This window comes from Montipora foliosa, chromosome 1 (assembly GCF_036669935.1).
Source record: "Montipora foliosa isolate CH-2021 chromosome 1, ASM3666993v2, whole genome shotgun sequence".
In the NCBI taxonomy this organism is placed as follows: domain Eukaryota; kingdom Metazoa; phylum Cnidaria; class Anthozoa; order Scleractinia; family Acroporidae; genus Montipora; species Montipora foliosa.
In genome coordinates this window covers 22,010,011-22,028,733 of record NC_090869.1, presented here as the reverse complement: position 1 = coordinate 22,028,733, position 18,723 = coordinate 22,010,011, and the positions used below count along the sequence as shown (strand labels likewise).

The window sequence follows — 18,723 nt, the reverse complement described above, 5'->3', positions numbered from 1 at the left end:
TCATGCAAATGTTTAACGTAGCTGTGCGCAAATTCCTGGGTCGGCGTCAGAGATACGCTAAGTTATCATTATTTTAGGCTTTGTACACTGTACAGGTGCTAAACAATTGGACATGTGTCCCCTACTAGGTTTAAAACACCCAACCCAACCCCCTTGAAATATCAAGAACCCTCTCTTTACCCAAGTGGCAATTCAAATCTAATTACAAATTATGATCTAAAATCTACATAAATTACAAACTAAAGACTATACTTTAATTCTACTACCGACTGCCACTTGGCATGTACAGGCAAAAAATTTCAACAATATTTCCACCACGACATTTAAGACAGATTACTTTAAAGGGACAAATTATCGCAATCAAAAACGTTAAAACGTCTATTCAAATAAAGCGACTTAAACGAGTCAAGAGACTCTGATTCCTTAAATTCCCTTGGTAAGCTGTTCCATATTAAGATGACTCAATTAAAGAAATTGTCACGGAAAACAGATGAACGAGAAAGATTTGTCTTAAAATGCAACCCTGAGCACGCAAGGCGCGTTTGACCCTCAAGAAAAAGAGAAATAATATTTGAACTCGCGAGTTCTATATGCCCCTAAATGCGTTTATAAAAGAAAATTAGGTCAAGATACTCTAGCCAGTGATTTTGTGGCAATAACTTAAGTTTGACTAAGCGATCCCCAAAGGATAAATAACAATTCCTTAACATCAAACGCGTAGCTCTCCTTTGAATGGTTTCAACCAGGAGTAAGTTGCCGATGACTGACTGCGGTGCCCAAAACTGAGAGCAAAAACAAAAGTGTGGACGCACTAAGGAACAGTAAAGTCACAAAAGCGCAGCACTTCCAACATACCTGCGTAGTTGCTTTTAAGAAAGCCTATACTAGCATCTTATTTGCTTTACCGACAATCATTACTATGCGATCTTTCCAAGAGGTGTCATTTGAAATCACAATACCTAGATCCCTTTCGGATATGACAACCTCTACATTAATACAACCACAAGTACGAACTGGGCTCAGACGCTTCCTAGGTATACGCAAGTTGCTGCAAATATAATTCTCAAGCTCATTAATAATTCGTAAGGTTATTAGATAATCGGAGTGCCCCATTTTGGTCAGGTCCATGTATCTCATACCCAATGAAACTACAGATCAAGAGAGGCTCGAGTTAAAAAACTGATCAAAGACACTGACCAAGACAAAATCATTTGGTGTAACAATTGACGACGAACTCAGCTGGAATATTCCCACATCGAAAAAACTAACCAAAAAGATCGCTTCTGGAATCGGTACCATGAAACGTGTTAGGCACCTGGTTCCTCAGACGACCTTACATCTTTAATGCAACCTCCTGTAGCACTGTTGGGGAACCTGTGGGGTAACTTTACAAGACAAAGCTGCAAAAATTGCAGAATAGAGCAGCCCGCGTTTTAACATTCTCTGACGCTGATGCTGGCCAAATTGTTGGAAATTCTGGGGTAGAAATATCTTTGATCGCTAGCGAACCATACAAAAAAAACCGTTCAAACGCGCAATCAGCAATGCTCTATACGGCATGGTATTCATGGAAAGCAGCTTTTTATTAGTGTAATTTATAGTTACAGTTATAGAATCGTTTTCGGAATTGGGGGGTTGGGTGGGGGTACGCATTGGTAGCTAAAAGGTGGTGTTAAGAATTTTTTTGTAGTACCCACCCACTGTTTCCTCTTTATTGCTCATACACAGAACAACGAGTCCAATCTTTTCCCAATTCTTGACCAGCGATCCTTGGAATAATGGCCAGTTTGGATATACTACTATTAGCATCGACTTCGTATAAATGCTTTTAAGCAACGTGTAATTTGTGAATTAAGATGATTGAGCAGATCGGAAAACATGGGCTCCTTACAGTTCACTTTCATGAGCATCAGTTTTCTTGAACTTAGTGATTTTCGTCAGGAATGTTTGAGTTTCAGTTATCAAGTAAAGCTATGATCTTCGTAGTTATGAACGCAGTTTAGCAAATGCGTAGAGAAGCCTGAAAAATTCAAAACTTAAAATGGGGTTCGAGCCCCAACCGCTCTGCACGTGAAGTTATTTTTTATACAGTTTGCCGTTCTTTTCGAAAACTGATAACCCGAAATCTACGTTGACGACGAGGACGACCGTGAAAGATATGGAAATGTGTAACTTCAATAAACCAAAGTGTCCTTCTATCAGGTAGGAGCTGAGTATTGGTAACTTCAGGTTGCGGATTTGCAGGGAGAAAAAAGTGTACAGAAGTTGACGCTGTCGTAGATCTGGAGACCTTGACAAAGAAAAGCGAAATTTTTGCTGATTGTCATAAAATGTTAACGAATTTTAGAAGTTCCAATTTCCCTGAAGCGCCGCCATTTTGAATAATTGTGACATACGGGAGCTACTGAAGTTGCCCTATCATTCTAATCCCCCAAAAGCGTTTTTTTATAATAACAATAGGACAAACGTAAAACTTGGCAAAAACAAGCCACTCAGAAATTTATTTATTTCGGATAAAAAAATTTTCAAACAAATGTGATTGTGAACAACACTAATGTGTTTGTTGCTGGTGACCAAGAAGCAAAACTAAACCCAACGTTGATTTATTGTGCATACCCATCAAGTATGTGGCGAGATCCAAACTCGGTTTGAGAGCATTCCTTTGGAATGCATTGGACGGCAATATGATCATGAGCGTTTAGAGTAATCAGTGAAGTTAATTAAACTCTTAAACATTCAAAGTTCTCGGAGCATTTGCCACGTTAAAAGACTAGCAACTTGAACATTTGTTTCGTTGCAGTTTTTTCATTGAAATTTTACAAACGTGTTCGAGAATTAATACATTGTTCCTTCCATTGTTATGAATTCATCTCAACTCATTTTTACCAGAACGCTGCAATGGTTATCAATGGAAAATCCAGCTGTTTTCAGTAAATTATGCAGTAACCACTGTCACCTTGTGGAACACTGATTACTGCACACTTAACTGTGTGAATATAGTTTTCAGTTCTGATCTACCGCCGGTTCATTGGATGTTACAAATCCAACACTGAATCAAAGTACCTTGATGAGCTCCTGCTCTTGTTCAACATCTTGGGAAAGTGCCAGGTAATAAACCTGACCTATGACTTGATACCTAGGCCTATGATAAACAAAACACCAATGAAACACCACGTGAGCTTTCGCGCGAAAACATATCTTCACACGTGAAGATAACACGGTTAATAATCACGCGTGAAAAGATCACTATTGCTATGGTTACATATGAAAATCGCGTCTTTCGTGAAATGATTTGGTATTTCATCGTTGTTTATATAATAAATAGAATATATTACATGGCTGCTTGGAGATAAGAAATTTCTCTTCTCGTGTTGAAAAATATTTCGCTCGAAGAGAAATTTCGTATCTCCGCGCGGCCATGTAATATCCTCTATTTAGTATAAATACACAGGTGATTGTACAAAATCGCGCGCTTTCGTTGGCTCGCTTTCGTTGGCTCGCTATCTCGGATTATCAGCCGATAATCACCTCGACGGACAAAATGGCTGCCAGTAGTCGTTTTGCCACTGTAAATGAAGATGATTTTGGCGTTGAAATGTTTTTTTCTTCTCGTTTTTGAAATAATTACCTGTGTATTTATACTAAAACAATTATTCACCTCAGGCTCAGTGATTATCGGGGAATATTCACCGATAATCACTTCGCCTTCGGTGAATAATTGTTAAATATGCACTATGTTCACATGTGAATATGACTAATCACCGTCCAGAGTAAAATAACTTCAATCAAAGCATTAAAATGGTGTTCTTGAAATCAGAGCCCACTAGGAAGTTTTTGGTTTGAAAACATGACTTCGGCTTCCCTTTTTGTTCCTCTGCATTTACCGTTGGATTATTTTATCGAGACCGAATCGAACAATCATGAGGAACCTTAAACATTTTCATAAACAGTGCAAGTCAGCAGAGTGCGAATTTGTGATTGCACAGCAGCGCGAACCGCCGCCATTACATGGTTAAATCTGACAGTGATTTGGGGACAAGAGAAAATGATGTCACACTTTGTATTTTTGAATTTTCCCATATTTTTCGGATATTTTGAATAAGTGATATTTTGTTTACTTGTTGCTGGACTGCAAACCGGATTTGTTATTTTATTACGCTCGGTCATTTAGATCAGTCTTAAATTCTTTGCTTTTCTGCATATTGTGAGCTTATAGCATCAAGAAACTTGACAAAAATGATTCCAAGTAATGTTTAATTATCGTCAGACATATAACAAAAAAATTACGGCATAGAAAGTGCTTTGTACAGATTTTTTCTTCATTCGTTGCAAAACTTCGAAAAGCTAACTCGTTTGCTGTCAGTCACTCTTTCGGTTTCCCAGGTTTTGCAATTCGTAAATAAAGCACTTCAGTTCTTAGTGAAGTAATCTATTCTAGGGTTTCACATGACGTTACGTCTGCCATGTTGGTGTCCCGACCCAATCCTCCGGGAATTGAACTCAATTATGTAAACTTTGTTGAAAAACATGGCTGTTGATCATCTGAGTGAAACCCAAGAATATTTAATAGCTTACAAGCAGGCTTTTCCGTTCAATATGGCGCGCGGTCGAAATATAGGGGCGTGAACGTCTCTTTGAGTGAAAGACATTGTACATCGGGTGGCCTCCAACAGGCCGAACGCCATTATCTGTAAATTCGTGCGCAGGCTGGCAAAGGAGAACGTCATGGCTAACAGGAGAAATGTAAATGGCTTTAGCGCAGTAGATTTGGGCTTCAACAGTGATGCAGATGTCAGCCACATAAATCCGTATAACCATTTAACACCGAAGTTGCAAGAGCTGCTTTTGAGCCTAAAAAGTTCAATGATGCCAACTCCTACAGGTATTGCTGGGCGAAGAATGGATTCATCTTTTTGCAGAAGACAGATAACTCCGAACTCCACTAAAGCTCAAAGGTTTAGAAGACTTAAGAAGATTGTCAACGTCAATATAAGCTAAGTATTCTTGCTTATGATTATAAAGCCTGCGTAGCAAGAGTTTCCGTGGAAGATTATTGTTTTAGCCGCGTGAAAAATAGGGCGAGACAAGAAGGAAACGCTTGAAGACAAACCCCAGCATTTCGGCAACCACCCACTTTAATACATGTCATCGGCTGTCATAAATTGACCAAGAAAATGTTTGATCCTACATAGCGGGAATGAACTTTGGGCAAGCGAAACTTCAAGTTTGACAAGGAAAATAACAATAATATTGATCAAATTTGTTATTCTGTCAAGCTACCGCTAAATCCTTTGTCGACAACGGAGCTAACTACTCGATGTATTATTTCTTGAAAAGTTTTTTCGCCATTTAGCCTGCGTAGTGAGAGAAGGGTTTGTCCGCAAGCGTTTTCCTCTCCTCCCCTCCCCTCCCCTCCCCTCCCCTCCCCCCTCAATTTTTTTTTTTTTTTTTTTTGGCGCTCGCCGTATTCTCGCGAAGCCGGAAAAATTAGTTCTCTTCTCGCCCGCTGGAAACGCTTGCCACGCAGACTAATGATTAGACTTCGAGCAGTCCCTTCATAAATTAGTCGAGCGGCCCGCTTTTCTGAGGCAGTCGTGTTTTGTCACGCAATCGAATAAAAGGACCGAGGGAGGCTTGGGAAGAGGAGAGAAATAAGGGATAGCACCCGTTGCAGTAACCAACGCGTTCAGAATTTCCCGTTGCACCAGCAACGGGAAATACGGATTGGTCCGTTGACAATGCACTGCTGTCAGATTTTTTTGACAAGTTAATTACTTTTTGTCAGATTGTGCTGTCTCGCCGTGTGTCATGGACAGTACTTTACATCCTAGGAGAAATCAGATAAATTAAACAGTGTATACGACTTTGGTATCTTAAAACTGATCTAGATGTCAATTTGAGCACTGATCATAATCTCCCAAACCAGCGAATCCAAAGTAGACATTTTTCTACGCATTGCTTTAATATGTTAAAGGAAAAAATCCCAAACGAAAGGGTAGATTCTACCTTTTCAGTTTCTCATAACAATATTGCTAGTATAAGCCGCAATCTGGAAAATGTATCGATATTATTCGACGAACCTGATTTCCACTTTATGTAATCAGGGAGACAAAAATTACAATTTCAAATGAGAATAACTTTCATCCAAGCATTCCAGGTTATGTTTTTGAACATGTACCAACACCTTTAACCTCTGGAGGCGTAGAGCTCTTTTGTTTGATTAATGACATTATACGGTTCTTGAAAAGACCCTCTAAAGAGGCTTTTCAATCCATTTCAATTGGCATAATTTATCGACAGCACAATAGGCCATTTCCGAGTTCACGACTACCTCCTCTTCAAGGCGAGTCTAAGTACGAAGTTTTTGTTATGAAAATTAGGTTTCATTCATATGTAAAGTAGAACTAATTACCATCACAAAAACTTCGCACTTAGACCTGCTTTGAAGAGGAGGCAGACATGAACTCGGAAATGGCCAATTCAATCAATCGATCCCAATCCGGCTTCCGTAAGGGACATTCATCCCGACATTGAACATTGGACATCATCAATGACTTTCAAACTAACATGAATCAGCAATTACTTTCTTGTGGAGTATTTATACACCTCAAAAAAGCCTCGATACAGTTTATCACGATAAATAAGCTCAACCACTATGGCTTCCATGGGATTGTTAATTATTGGTTTTCATCGTATTTAAACAATCGCACGCAAACAACCCAAGTACCTGTGGTGTTCCCTAAGGGTCCGTTCTTCGTGCATTGCTCTTGTTATATGTCAACGATATCCACAAATGCCCAGATACAACTTAGGTTTACCTTTTTGCAGATGACACTAATATCCTCTACGTTGATAAAAAAAATCTGAAGGCTCTTGAAACAACAATTAATATTCAGTTACAATTAAAGGCTTTGTCTGGTAAACAGCCAACAAATTAACGCTCATTAGAGGTTTTGCATGGCAGGAACAATTTAAAATGTTTTGCCTTAGAAAGAACATTTGTTCCCATAGGAAAACGAATCTATTGTTCATGCCATGCAAAACCTCTATATTAAAAAATCAAATTTCGTAGTTTTCATCCTTATAAAAAATAACTTGCTTACCAGCCAAAAAAAAAAAATGTTTGATAATAAGCAAAGTAAATTTGTTGATCTTGAGTCTAAAGTTTACGTAAGTACCGTGGTATACCAACTGATAAAAATCTCTCCTGGAAGCACCATATTGATGATATTGCTACAAACATTTGTAAAAATGTTGGGCCTATTGCAAAACTACGGCATCATGCACCTCGGAAAACACTGTTGCATTTTTGCAAATCAATAATCCATCCCTATTCAGCATACGGCCTTCCGACTGGGGTCAGGCAGGCAAGGCTTTAGTTACTCAACAAAATTCTAATCATCAGTCTACGGGAACCTTTATGTCCAAAACTCTAGACTGGAGATGCAAAAGTGTTCTTTCTCTCGACTTGGGTTAAAGCTCTAGAATGAGATACCATGCCATATGAGAGATTTGCCAAAGAAAACATTTAAAAGGGTTTTCAATATTCTGGAAAAAGATGACTATTTTCAAATCCCAGCTAGGGCGGTGAAAGTTAAGAAAGTTGGAGAAGTTGATTAATTTTATTATCTTTATTGATATTTTTCTTTTTGCTTTCTAATCCTACAATTTTCTGTTACCTTTATTAGCTTACGGATTTAGTAAATAACAATTTTTCAAGTAAACTGTTTCTAATTAGTTAGCACAATATGGTTGCGTGTAAACTTGCTGGCCTTTAATTACTAGTTGATAGATATTCGTCCATAATCAATCCTCTTGTATTCTGTATCGTTAATTTGTTAAACAAAGTGTTGTTGTGTACATTTGTTCCTTAATAGGTGTGTTCTTGTATTTGGCTTACCCCGCCTCGATTAGCTTTTTCTAGCTATTTGCGGGGTAAGCCATCAAGTATCATATTTATCTAAATAAAGTTCTTGTTCTTGTTGGTGACTATTGGAAAGGAAGATTCTGCAGCGATCCTTGCAGGTCATCAGTTCTACCCACCACTGATCTGTAAAAGCGAAAGGAATCTGTAAGGTACAAGCGGAAATGACTGTTCATTCAAGCGAGGAGATCAAAACCTTGCTTTTCGCACGACAACAATCCAGAAACGCCGAATAAAATATATCGGCGAAAAACTGGGAGTGAACAGAGATAGATCACTTTCCTTGATTACGCTCGCCGTGTTATCTGTGTTTGTTTTAATAGACAAGTGTCAATCGTCAGTTCATCAAATTTACGTTCAGAGTCTTCAATTTAAGGACCGAAGCAGCCTGTTTATTTCAAATAGGCACCAATCACTACATTTGGACCAGGGGCCATTTCAACGGCAGAGCCTGCTTGAAGGAGAGTGGCTTCCAAGGTATATTTATGAAACTTGTAATACAACTGCCCCGTTTTTATGCACATAAACTCTCTCCAGTGCCAGAGATCGGAATGGCTGTTTACTAATGGAGCAGCTTTAGAATAAGGCAACTGAATTCGAAGCGGTCAGAGAAAAAATAACTTTAGCTCACTTTATTTAAAATATAGTGTAGTTAAAAACATAAATAGTACGGTACCGTCAATATGTGGTATATGAATCCCTCACATAGGATATCCACATTGCAAGTGTCTCAAAGAAAGTGTCGTCTGGCATAAGTTTCATGACAAAGATCACACCTTTCGTTCCAATATCTACCCTATTAAACATATACCAATCTAGAGCTAAACCTTGCTTCGAGTACTGTAGTATTGTTTTGAATGGCATTGGTGGCGGCTCTGGTGATTACTAGTTCACATTTTTTTTACTCCAAAAAGAGAAATATTAAATAAACTTGGCTGGTCTAATCTTAGGCAGACAAGAAATAAACAAAATGCCCATTATAATGTTCAAACTCGCCAACAGAATGCCACTCTCTTATTTAATAAACATTTTCTCAGCGGAACTGGAAGTCTCCGCATACAACCTCAAAACATCACAGGATCATATTGCCATGTTTACAGACCCTTTTGCAGATACGGCGGCCATCTTGATTTCTATTGTTTCAAATCGTTATTATGGGATGCCCAGGGCCCAAATACATTAACTTGCCCCCTGAGCATCCCATAATGTCTTTCAGAACAATATAAATCAAAATGGCCGCCATATCTGCAAAAAGGTCTGTGGGGACTAAGATCAAGAATATACTGTCCATATATGGTATGCCTGTCCATATATGGTATGCCTGTCCATATATGGTATGCCTGCCCATATATGGTATGCCTGCCCATATATGGTATGCCTGCCCATATATGGTATGCCTGCCCATATATGGTATGCCTGCCCATATATGGTATGCCTGCCCATATATGGTATGCCTGCCCATATATGGTATGCCTGCCCATATATGGTATGCCTGCCCATATATGGTATGCCTGCCCATATATGGTATGCCTGCCCATATATGGTATGCCTGCCCATATATGGTATGCCTGCCCATATATGGTATGCCTGCCCATATATGGTATGCCTGCCCATATATGGTATGCCTGCCCATATATGGTATGCCTGCCCATATATGGTATGCCTGCCCATATATGGTATGCCTGCCCATATATGGTATGCCTGCCCATATATGGTATGCCTGCCCATATATGGTATGCCTGCCCATATATGGTATGCCTGCCCATATATGGTATGCCTGCCCATATATGGTATGCCTGCCCATATATGGTATGCCTGCCCATATATGGTATGCCTGCCCATATATGGTATGCCTGCCCATATATGGTATGCCTGCCCATATATGGTATGCCTGCCCATATATGGTATGCCAAATTAAGAACTGAGTTTTACTTTTGCGTCGAAGAATACTGCTCCTCCTGTTAAGAATGTGCATGAAAAACTCCTCGACTGTGATGCACTCATATTCATGTTGTTTAACTGGATCTTTAATGCAAAGAGCGATCAATTTTCATTGTTTGATAACTTTTAAACTGATAGCAAATTTTTTCTTCGCGCTACCTTTTCTACCAAGTGAAACCAAAACCAATCTTGGCTTGCGCGTTCACATTTTTCCGCGCTTTGTGTCGGTTTTGTGTTTTTTCTTCGAGTTTTGATTGGTTTACCGTATTGTCTCCGTCCTTTTTGATTGGTCAAAGTAATCACTTTGGTTTTGGCTTTGAAACTCGATCTAACTGATTCTTTTCGTAGGTTGTGATCAGTTCGCCAAAGTTAATTGTCTGGTTTTTTTGGGGGGAAAGGGTTTGTAACGCACTTGATTTTGAACATTTCTCTCCTACCCCTCCGCCTCCCTTTCTCTCTCTCTCTCTTTCTTTCTCTTGATCGCATTGATTGACTTTTGCAATAGCCCTTATGCGTGATGACGTCTGACTAGCTAATTTCACCACCAAGCCTACCCTGATGGCATCCGAAATACGCTCGAAAAGGTCCCGGACTTCCGAAAAACGGAACCCTTGACTACCCTGTTCGCATAAAGAAATTTGTCACTCCATAAAGTTGCTTACTTGCACAGGGTTTTAATTTGTAGCAGACACACCGCACTATTACCCAATTGAACAGGTCGTAAATAAACATGTTTTTTAAATTAAATTTCTTTGCCAAGGGCCAAGGGGTTCTTGATGACTTACTTATTTGACTGAAATGGCAGAGGAAACCTCTTGAAGACAGTACCCCCGGAGTAAGAGTATCGCTAGTCTTACTCGGCTGTCTTATTCTTCTTGAATAGTTGGATGAAGAAGAGACTTTCCAAGAAAAGCTAAAACTACTCAAGGAAAACACTGGCAGGAATAGAAATGACCAACTCTCTGTTTGCCATCGTAGACCATTTTGGAAAAACTGTACCATTCAACATCCAACAGTTACCTAAATTAATACATGTTAATGTTTCCTTGATGCAGCATGAAGTTATTTTAGATTCAGTACGTGCAATCCCATGCAAGAGCTTGTAGCATGCGTCATGCAAAGCATGGAGGAATGAAGTGTCTTGTTAGGTGTAAACCTCCTATGTATTTAAACCAAGCAAGAACGAAAGACACGGTTTGGTCGAAGGATGATTTTGTTGCTCAGCCGGTTTAGTTCACTTGGTGTGAACACGGCATTAATCGTTGGTGACGATTACGACATACAAACCACTAGGTCTTCTTAATGCATACTGAGACAAACCTATTTACCAAGTTTCAGGGAGGCGTTCTCGTGAAAAGTAGACGTTAAATGGAGATTTGCAGCGTTATTAGTTTGATGGTGTCTTAAAGCAAGCATGTTTTTATTCTCCTTACTTTCTTACCTAAGGGTGTGGCGAACTAGAAAGAAATGAAGGTTGGAGTTAGGAGTCACACAAATACTCTTTCGAAATCCTCCGTTTACATGTCAGCGAAAGCGAAACGAAATAATTTAAATCCGCAATTGCGTTTGTGTTGCGTTTTCACACACTTACACACATTCTTAACAGGATTTCGCGAGTGTTAAAGTCGTTTTCAAACGTTTTCACACATTTTCAAAAGTCTACATTTCACTTGACCACATAGACCAAACAGAGGGTTCCTTATTCGTTTTGCCCGTGCTTAACAAAACTGCGTTCGTTGGTTTTGGTCATATTTCTGTTATTAAAAGTTTCCCCGCTGGCAGCGGTGTCTTTTCAGTGTGCGTTCGCTGGGCTGACGAGTACTGGAAAAGAGACCTCTGCCATTGGTCGAAGCTCACTTTGATCCAACCGCCGTCCACAAACTTGGAAGGCACTCTTCAAACCGCACGCCCCATGACATGTTTGTTGACTATGACTTGATCCCGCTGTGTCCCGCGCATCCTTTACAGTAATTCCACTGTTGTTAAGTGAGCCCACACAACATGAGGTATCATGTGAGGATTCGGTCGCTAAGTAACCGCCGCGCATGCTCAACACAAATTCAATACTTTATTCAAGAGATAAAAAATTAAAGTAACAAGATACCTCTCGAAAGGGGATATCTAGAGGTCAACCCTATATATTAATAAGGCCATTTTACAGTTGTTTGCTCAGCGACCTAGCCTATGAATGGATGCGAGGCTGCCGGTGACCTTGTATTGATACAATTCCCACTGCTTTTATTATGTGCTAATTAGTCAGGGGTCACCGGCGGCTTCGCTTCCATTGTTAGGCCAGGTAACTTAGCTACAACTGTAAAATGGTCTATTCAGTAATCTGTAGGTTACGCGCCCTTCGCATTAATGGCCAATTCCTTACCGTAAGAAATAACATAATTCAACGCGAACTAACTAAACACCTTAAAGAGATATTAGCCTGCACAATCTGCAGTAATATTGAACAAGCTGAAGATTGCGGCGTCATGCAGAAGATCACTAATTGTCTTGATTCCTCCGACTGAAAGATTCGAACAAGGCATACACAAATTTTTCTAGCTCATGATTGCATGATTGCGCGCGCCAGAGCGCCAGAGCACTTTCTTTCTCCACAATTAAAATGCAGGGTTCCGTTTTTTCGGAAGTCCGGGACCTTTTCGAGCGCATTTCGGATGCCATCATATCAATCATCAAAAGGAAGATGTCTTAAGGCATAAAAAACTGAGGGTGCCTTTTAATTGGTCTAAGGACCATGTAACAGACTACATTTTTCAAGTACGCACGTGGTGGTCTCACCAATGCCATTTTCTGTATATTCGAGAAACAGGACCCTACCTACGGGCCTATCACATTTTTTCCAGTATTACGTCAACATCCATTTACTAAATATATGTACATAGAAGCAATTCAATGTAAACTCTCGTTGTACCTGAAGAAGGCTGGTTTGGCCAGCCGAAATATAGTACACCACTGCCACTGATCCAACGTACACCGACAGGAAGATTGTCCACGGTTGCTTGCTTCAACAACAACAACAACAACAACAACAACACTTTATTCACTCTTGTACAAGCTTAAATATATATCATGTAAATATGAAAAAAAAAAGAAAAGAACTAGAATAGTGTACAAATATTGAGTCTGGTGGCTAATTAACTTAATAGTTTTCGAGTTAGCCACCAGAAACTCTAGGTGTTTCAAAACTCTATGTGAAGACGCTTTGAATTGCATCAAGCAAGGGGAAAGGTTCTTGAGAGGGAAGATTCAAAGCCACCATGCAAAGCATTTCCATTTACCAAGAGATACGATAAACGAAAGAAAGAATTGATCCTTGCATTTATCTGGACAATTAAACCAATTGTCTTTATTTGACACCTGAAAAATTCAGGTGGTTCCAACGGGATCTGAACCCATGACCCTCTGCGATGCCGGTGCAACGCTCTACCAACTGAGATATGACTGAAGCCACTCAGTTTAGAGCCACCTGAAATCGTGTTTTCAAGTTACTATAAGAGACCCTTCAATTGTCCAGAGAGGTGTAAGAATCACTTCTCTCTTTCGACTATAACCCACTCTTTAAATATACATTAATTTCAGATATAAACATACTCGGATACCCAGTGGTAGATAGTGGGGTAAGGGTGTCTACTATACATACATACATAAATGTACTCGGGTACCCTGGGGTAGAAAGTGGGGTAAGGGCTGAGTCTTGACTCCCAGGAGTAATCAGCATGTAAATTCTCCTCATAATTTCAATAAAATGTTTGGCAAACAGGAATTGAGAAGGAAGATAATTATTAGCTTAAGAGGTGTGGTTTTAATTTAACACCAAATTCTCATGACCACCCAACAAAGAAATGTCTGGTACTAGTTAGAAGAATGAACGTTTTGATCTAGGGAACAAAAAGGTACTGCTCAAACAACCTAACAACCTGACCATGGGTTTCCAATAATAATAATAATAATAATACTAATAATAATAATAATAATAATAATAATAATAATAATAATAATAGTCTTTATTGCCGAAAGATAAAAGTAGATATCTTTTGTTACATTCTAATCACTTATACACTCAATAAAAAAGTCTACCCTCAAAATTAAACTAGTTAAACTAAAAATGCATGATATAAAGACTACGTAGAAACTACATTATCTTATGTTTAAAAATCAGTCTATTTACATAAGATGTCATAAATCGCTCAATATTACTCTTGGGGCGGGCACACTGTTTTTTATGCAGATTATATTTATTCTCCTTTTTTGGAGGTAACTACGAGCCTAGCAAATGGTTATGTACAGAGGTAATAGTATTTGAAATCTTACAGTCCTGTCTATGTAAAAGATCATTAATAGAAACGAGAAAAGAAAAAGAGTGGATGTGAAAAGCTGCAGCATTCTACTCAACATGAGAGACCTAACAACAATGTGATAAATTATTGATGCATCAAAGCAGTGAATTGAAACTAGCATTTTCTTTAAATAGTTTCTGCTAAAATTCATTTATTATCCTGTTCTCAGATATTCAGGAGCACTGTTCTCCAAAGAAGAGTAGAATTTTTTTCCTGAAAATGGTAGGTCAACAAACACTAGATCAGAACTGATTAAGATATTATCACGCTAACTTGTAAATAGCCTTCATGTACAGACACATTCTTAATTTGTCACGGTAAAAAAGCTACTGTAGGGTACCTCAATTATACGAGTAAACGATACTACATAAACATGGTCGCCCACTAAATTAAATATAAAAGCAAAATTAAAGAACAAAATGTGACCTTAGTCGTCTTCCTTAACGGCGTTTTAAAGTCAAAGTCGACTCGAATTGTGGCAATTGTTTCTTTTGAAGTGTCAAACTGAGGTATGTTTCTTAGTGCTTTGACGTTCCATTTATCATAAGTAAAGAGACAACGAAGGAGCAACGAAATTGGCGATTTAGCATTTCAATTTAGTTCTGACTTAAGTCATAGAGAAATCATCGGATTGGGGCAACGTTTCTGCAAATGGGGTCTCGATCGGAACGCTCCTTTTCATTTGTGATCGAGCGCGCCTGCTGCCTATGGGGGCAACTCGAGAGGCAATTTTTCTTACCTAAACTGAAATTCACATATCTCAAGGGACAAACTGGCTGTCTTTCTCTGTATCCTTATTTCCTCGTGACGCATTAGCAAAAAAATGAATTTCAACCTCTGAGTGTGAGATATATAGTCGTCAAAATTCCTTAACCTTGACCGCCAAAATACAATATCTAGGGGTCATGAGATCTTTCTACATAAAGGTAAAACACTGAGCATGGAGTTAGGTTTCGTCGACGTCGAAGTAAACACTAAGATCTTAAGAAAGACGATCACGTTATCACTAAAGCAATATGCGAGAGTCTAAACTAAAGCAAGGTGCAAACTCGACCCCGACGGAGTTGACACACAAACTTAAAGAGGTTAGAGAGGTGTTTACTGTTAGAGCCTTGGTAAGGGAAATAGCACCCTCATCACCAATGGAGTTGCAAGACAAATCCAAAGTGGTCATGGAGGTGTTTACTGTGAGAGCCTGGGAAATGGCAGTAGCTCCCTCATCAAGAATTAAGTTGAAAGACAAATCCAAAGTGGTCAGGGAGGTGTTTACTGTGAGGGCCCGGGAAAGTGAAGTAGCACCCTCAGCACGATTCTGCACTCGAGGTGAACAACTCAAAAACAAAACCGAAAACACTAGTGATCGCTTCTCGAGAGAAGAGACAAACAGCCGAAACTGTTCCGTGCCTGCCTCTTATGGCACTGAAAAAAGCACCGTACGTAGTATAATGGTACTTGACCGTAGTCGTTTCCCGAGAAACTAATCTTAGCCAAAAGGCCGAGAAGCGATCAGGATACGGGGTATTTAAAATGTAGGGATACGGGATTTTTGGCTGGGGTGGGGGGGGGGGGTGGAATTAAGGAGATACGGGATATGTTATAAAGTAGGAACGCATTGAGTACGTGTCGTAGTAGTGCAGTAACTTGACGGTGCTTTTTTCCATAACTGTCAACTGAGCTGCGTTTTGTTTTTTGAAGAGATTCAAGTTGTCCTTACGTACTATGTAGCTCTAATAGTACACGATATTGTTTTGGTATCGTAAATCATTGATATCTTTGCTAAATACTCCCAGAGAAGACATGTGGTTCACTAAAATTCTAAACCCAGAAAGACTGAAGAAAATAAAAGGAAGTCGAGAAACATTTGGCTTTAAGGCTGACATGTTGATTATTTACAACTTCTTTTTCACCGCGAGCTTAAAGCGTGTACTCTGAGCTTCTCACAGCTTTCCAAGACCAATGTTTACTGATGTTAATCCCTAGGGGTCCGGTGGGGTTAGTATCTGGATGGGGGAGGTCAAAATATGCGACTTGCTGTCAGCAACATACCACCAAAAATTCTATTTTAACGCTCAAAAATGATAACTAAGCAAGGTACAGATTTTTTTGTTAGCCTGCTTTATGCAAAACAAATATTGACGCAAAAGTAAATAAATATTGACACGTAGTTTTTAAGGAGAGCAGAAGGAACTTTTTGGAAGTGTCGATCGAGAATAATTCACGCTCTTGATTGCATCATGGGTAATCAGGGCAACATGGCGGGAAATTCAAAGGTTTGTATGGAAATTCAAAGCAAAATACACTGTACGTGACTCTACTTTATAGACTTTCGCCTTCATAAACCAAACAAATAAGTTCATGTTCACAACTGAGATGAACTAGACTTGGTATCCGTTCTTTGGAATTCCTTAATATTGCTTTTTTTGTCTCCATACATTCTCTGTAATTTTGTGCCTTTGGAATTACGGGAAATATATGGCAGCAACTCATTTTAATAAAATAATTTCTACAATAGCCGTTCTCTCCAAATTTATTCTGCCGCAGCTTTGAGCGCATCTCTTCTGTTTTGGAAAATGAAAAACCCAAAATTGCATGTCACGAATACTTTTCATAGTTTTGAACTTCCTGACAAACCTTTGAATTTCTCTCCATCTTGCCCTGACTACCCATGTTGCACTCAAGAGCGTGAACTCGTCTATTTGCCATCAGCAACAAAATTTGCGACATGAAAAACATAATAAATTTTGTGGCACGAATATAACAAGTTGCCATAAGTGAAAAACATTTCGGGAGATTTTTTTTACGTTCAATTTTTCTATCGTACTTTTGGTTGTACAAGTAAAATCGCAAAATCGAAAGTGACATGGATTTTAGCGGCCACCTGTGATCAAGTTACCTTGCGTGTTTCACTGACAACTCACGAAACTTAAACAAAAAAAAAAACTGACAACTCACGAAACAAATGATGCATCTGTGATGTGCGGATTCAACACAAAGATCACAATCGTTGATGCTAATCCAAGTGTCAACTAAAGTTAAGCTCCTCCGAATGGGGTTAGTACTTGGATGGAACCGCTGCGAAGTACCCGTGACGGCGATAGCTAATTCGCTTTTTTAAAACTTGATTTATTTTTTTATTTTGTTTGAAATAACGTAGAAAATTCTCCTTACCTTGAAAGCTTGCCTCTCTCAAAGAAAAAGCATCTGTCTCGAATCTGTCCACTTTAGCGAATAGTTTAATACTGTGTCAATCATGGCGGGCGGAAAGATTCCACAGTAAATGTTTGCTTTTATCTAAATAACGGAAGTGGTCTAACGCGCTCTCAAGGTAATTGTGAAGGTTGGGAAAAGTATACGTGATCTAATCGCGGCAGGGAATTTGGAAATACGGAAGGGAATAAAAGTAAATTCACCCGATCGGAGCTTAATTAAATATCGGTGGGGTATGCACATTTGTGACTACCAACAACAACAAAAAGAAGACACCAGACCGATTTTAAGACATGGTATGCCTTCGGCATTCCACGTAATAAATTACTTATTGGCAAAACAGACAAAACTTGGGATAGGCCGTTCCCCTGTTTTAGGCATAGGATTTGGGTTCACGTTGCCTTACTCGTTCCGCTTTCCCAATATCAGGAACAGTGGGAAGGTTGGGAAGTTCTTGAAAATGTATTGATTTAATGAAGAAATATTACCACTAAGGAGGCGCTTCACTTCCGGTATGCTATTGATTGACACTTCAGAACAATCTGAACGCTGTGGCAGCGGAATGGCAGCGCATATGATACTTCGTTTATTTGGAAAATCTCTGTGACCTTGCAGGTCGTTTCGTTTCGGCATCTGCTGATTATTTTGTTCCTTGAGGTCGTCAAAGATCAACGCTTCATGTAACCATCAAGAGGCACCAGGACGTTTCAAAATCCTTATTTATTGCACCAAAAGGACATCAACGGAGTTTGTGCATAATTTTGAATAGTTGCCAAAGATGTTAATCGAGTGGTCGTTTATACCAACAGATTTACGAGGTGACAATAACGGTAATTGACTTTTTAAAGCATGAGAATGCAATATGAAGGCTAATCTCTCCTTTGCATTTTACAATACGTTTGTGGCCGTGGCTTGAAAAGCTGTTTTGTATTCTTTGGACACAGTGGATCAGTTAAAAATCGATGTTAGCTCAACTTTATTACCACTCCGCGTGGACGTCGAAATTGACGTTTGTTTGACTTTCAAGTAAGATTAGCAAACCGCTTAAGATAAACGAGGTACAGAGAGCAAACTTATCCGTCAGATTGGCGAAATCTTGACGGAGAACGTTCTTCGGATTCCTTTGGTAGCTGAAAATTTTCAACGTCAGCATGAATGGAAACTCGGCCATTATACAGGTCCAAGCAGTGAATCCTACGAGACACGAGAAGTCCAGCGGCGATCTTCCAATTTCGTTCGCAGAAACAGAAGATCTGGATGCCAGGGTCGAATTAAGAGAACGAGAACTGGAAGAAGCTCGAG

At 39.3% G+C, this 18,723-nt stretch overlaps 1 protein-coding gene and 1 long non-coding RNA gene across 3 annotated transcripts in view; one reads left to right on the top strand and one right to left on the bottom strand.

The window, feature by feature from the left end:
• Positions 1-4,541: 4,541 nt before the first annotated feature.
• The window catches only part of LOC137993360 (uncharacterized), a 16,516-nt gene continuing 2,334 nt past the window's right edge, over positions 4,542-18,723 (bottom strand). The window contains exons 1-3 of one of the 2 annotated variants that reach the window (XR_011121858.1): positions 17,383-17,846; positions 12,789-12,879; positions 4,542-8,050 (exon numbers count right to left, since the gene is read on the bottom strand). This is a non-coding gene — a long non-coding RNA (uncharacterized lncRNA). Of the gene's footprint in view, positions 8,051-12,788; positions 12,880-17,382; positions 17,847-18,723 lie in introns of those variants that run through there. The other variant, XR_011121857.1, reaches the window with a different exon arrangement.
• LOC137993353 (coiled-coil domain-containing protein 102A-like) overlaps positions 18,021-18,723 on the top strand; it is a 22,969-nt gene continuing 22,266 nt past the window's right edge. Inside the window, exon 1 of the mRNA XM_068839145.1 lies at positions 18,021-18,723. This exon is cut by the window's right edge and continues 613 nt beyond it. Within this exon, the coding sequence (XP_068695246.1) occupies positions 18,573-18,723 (151 nt within the window). The 5' untranslated portion in view covers positions 18,021-18,572.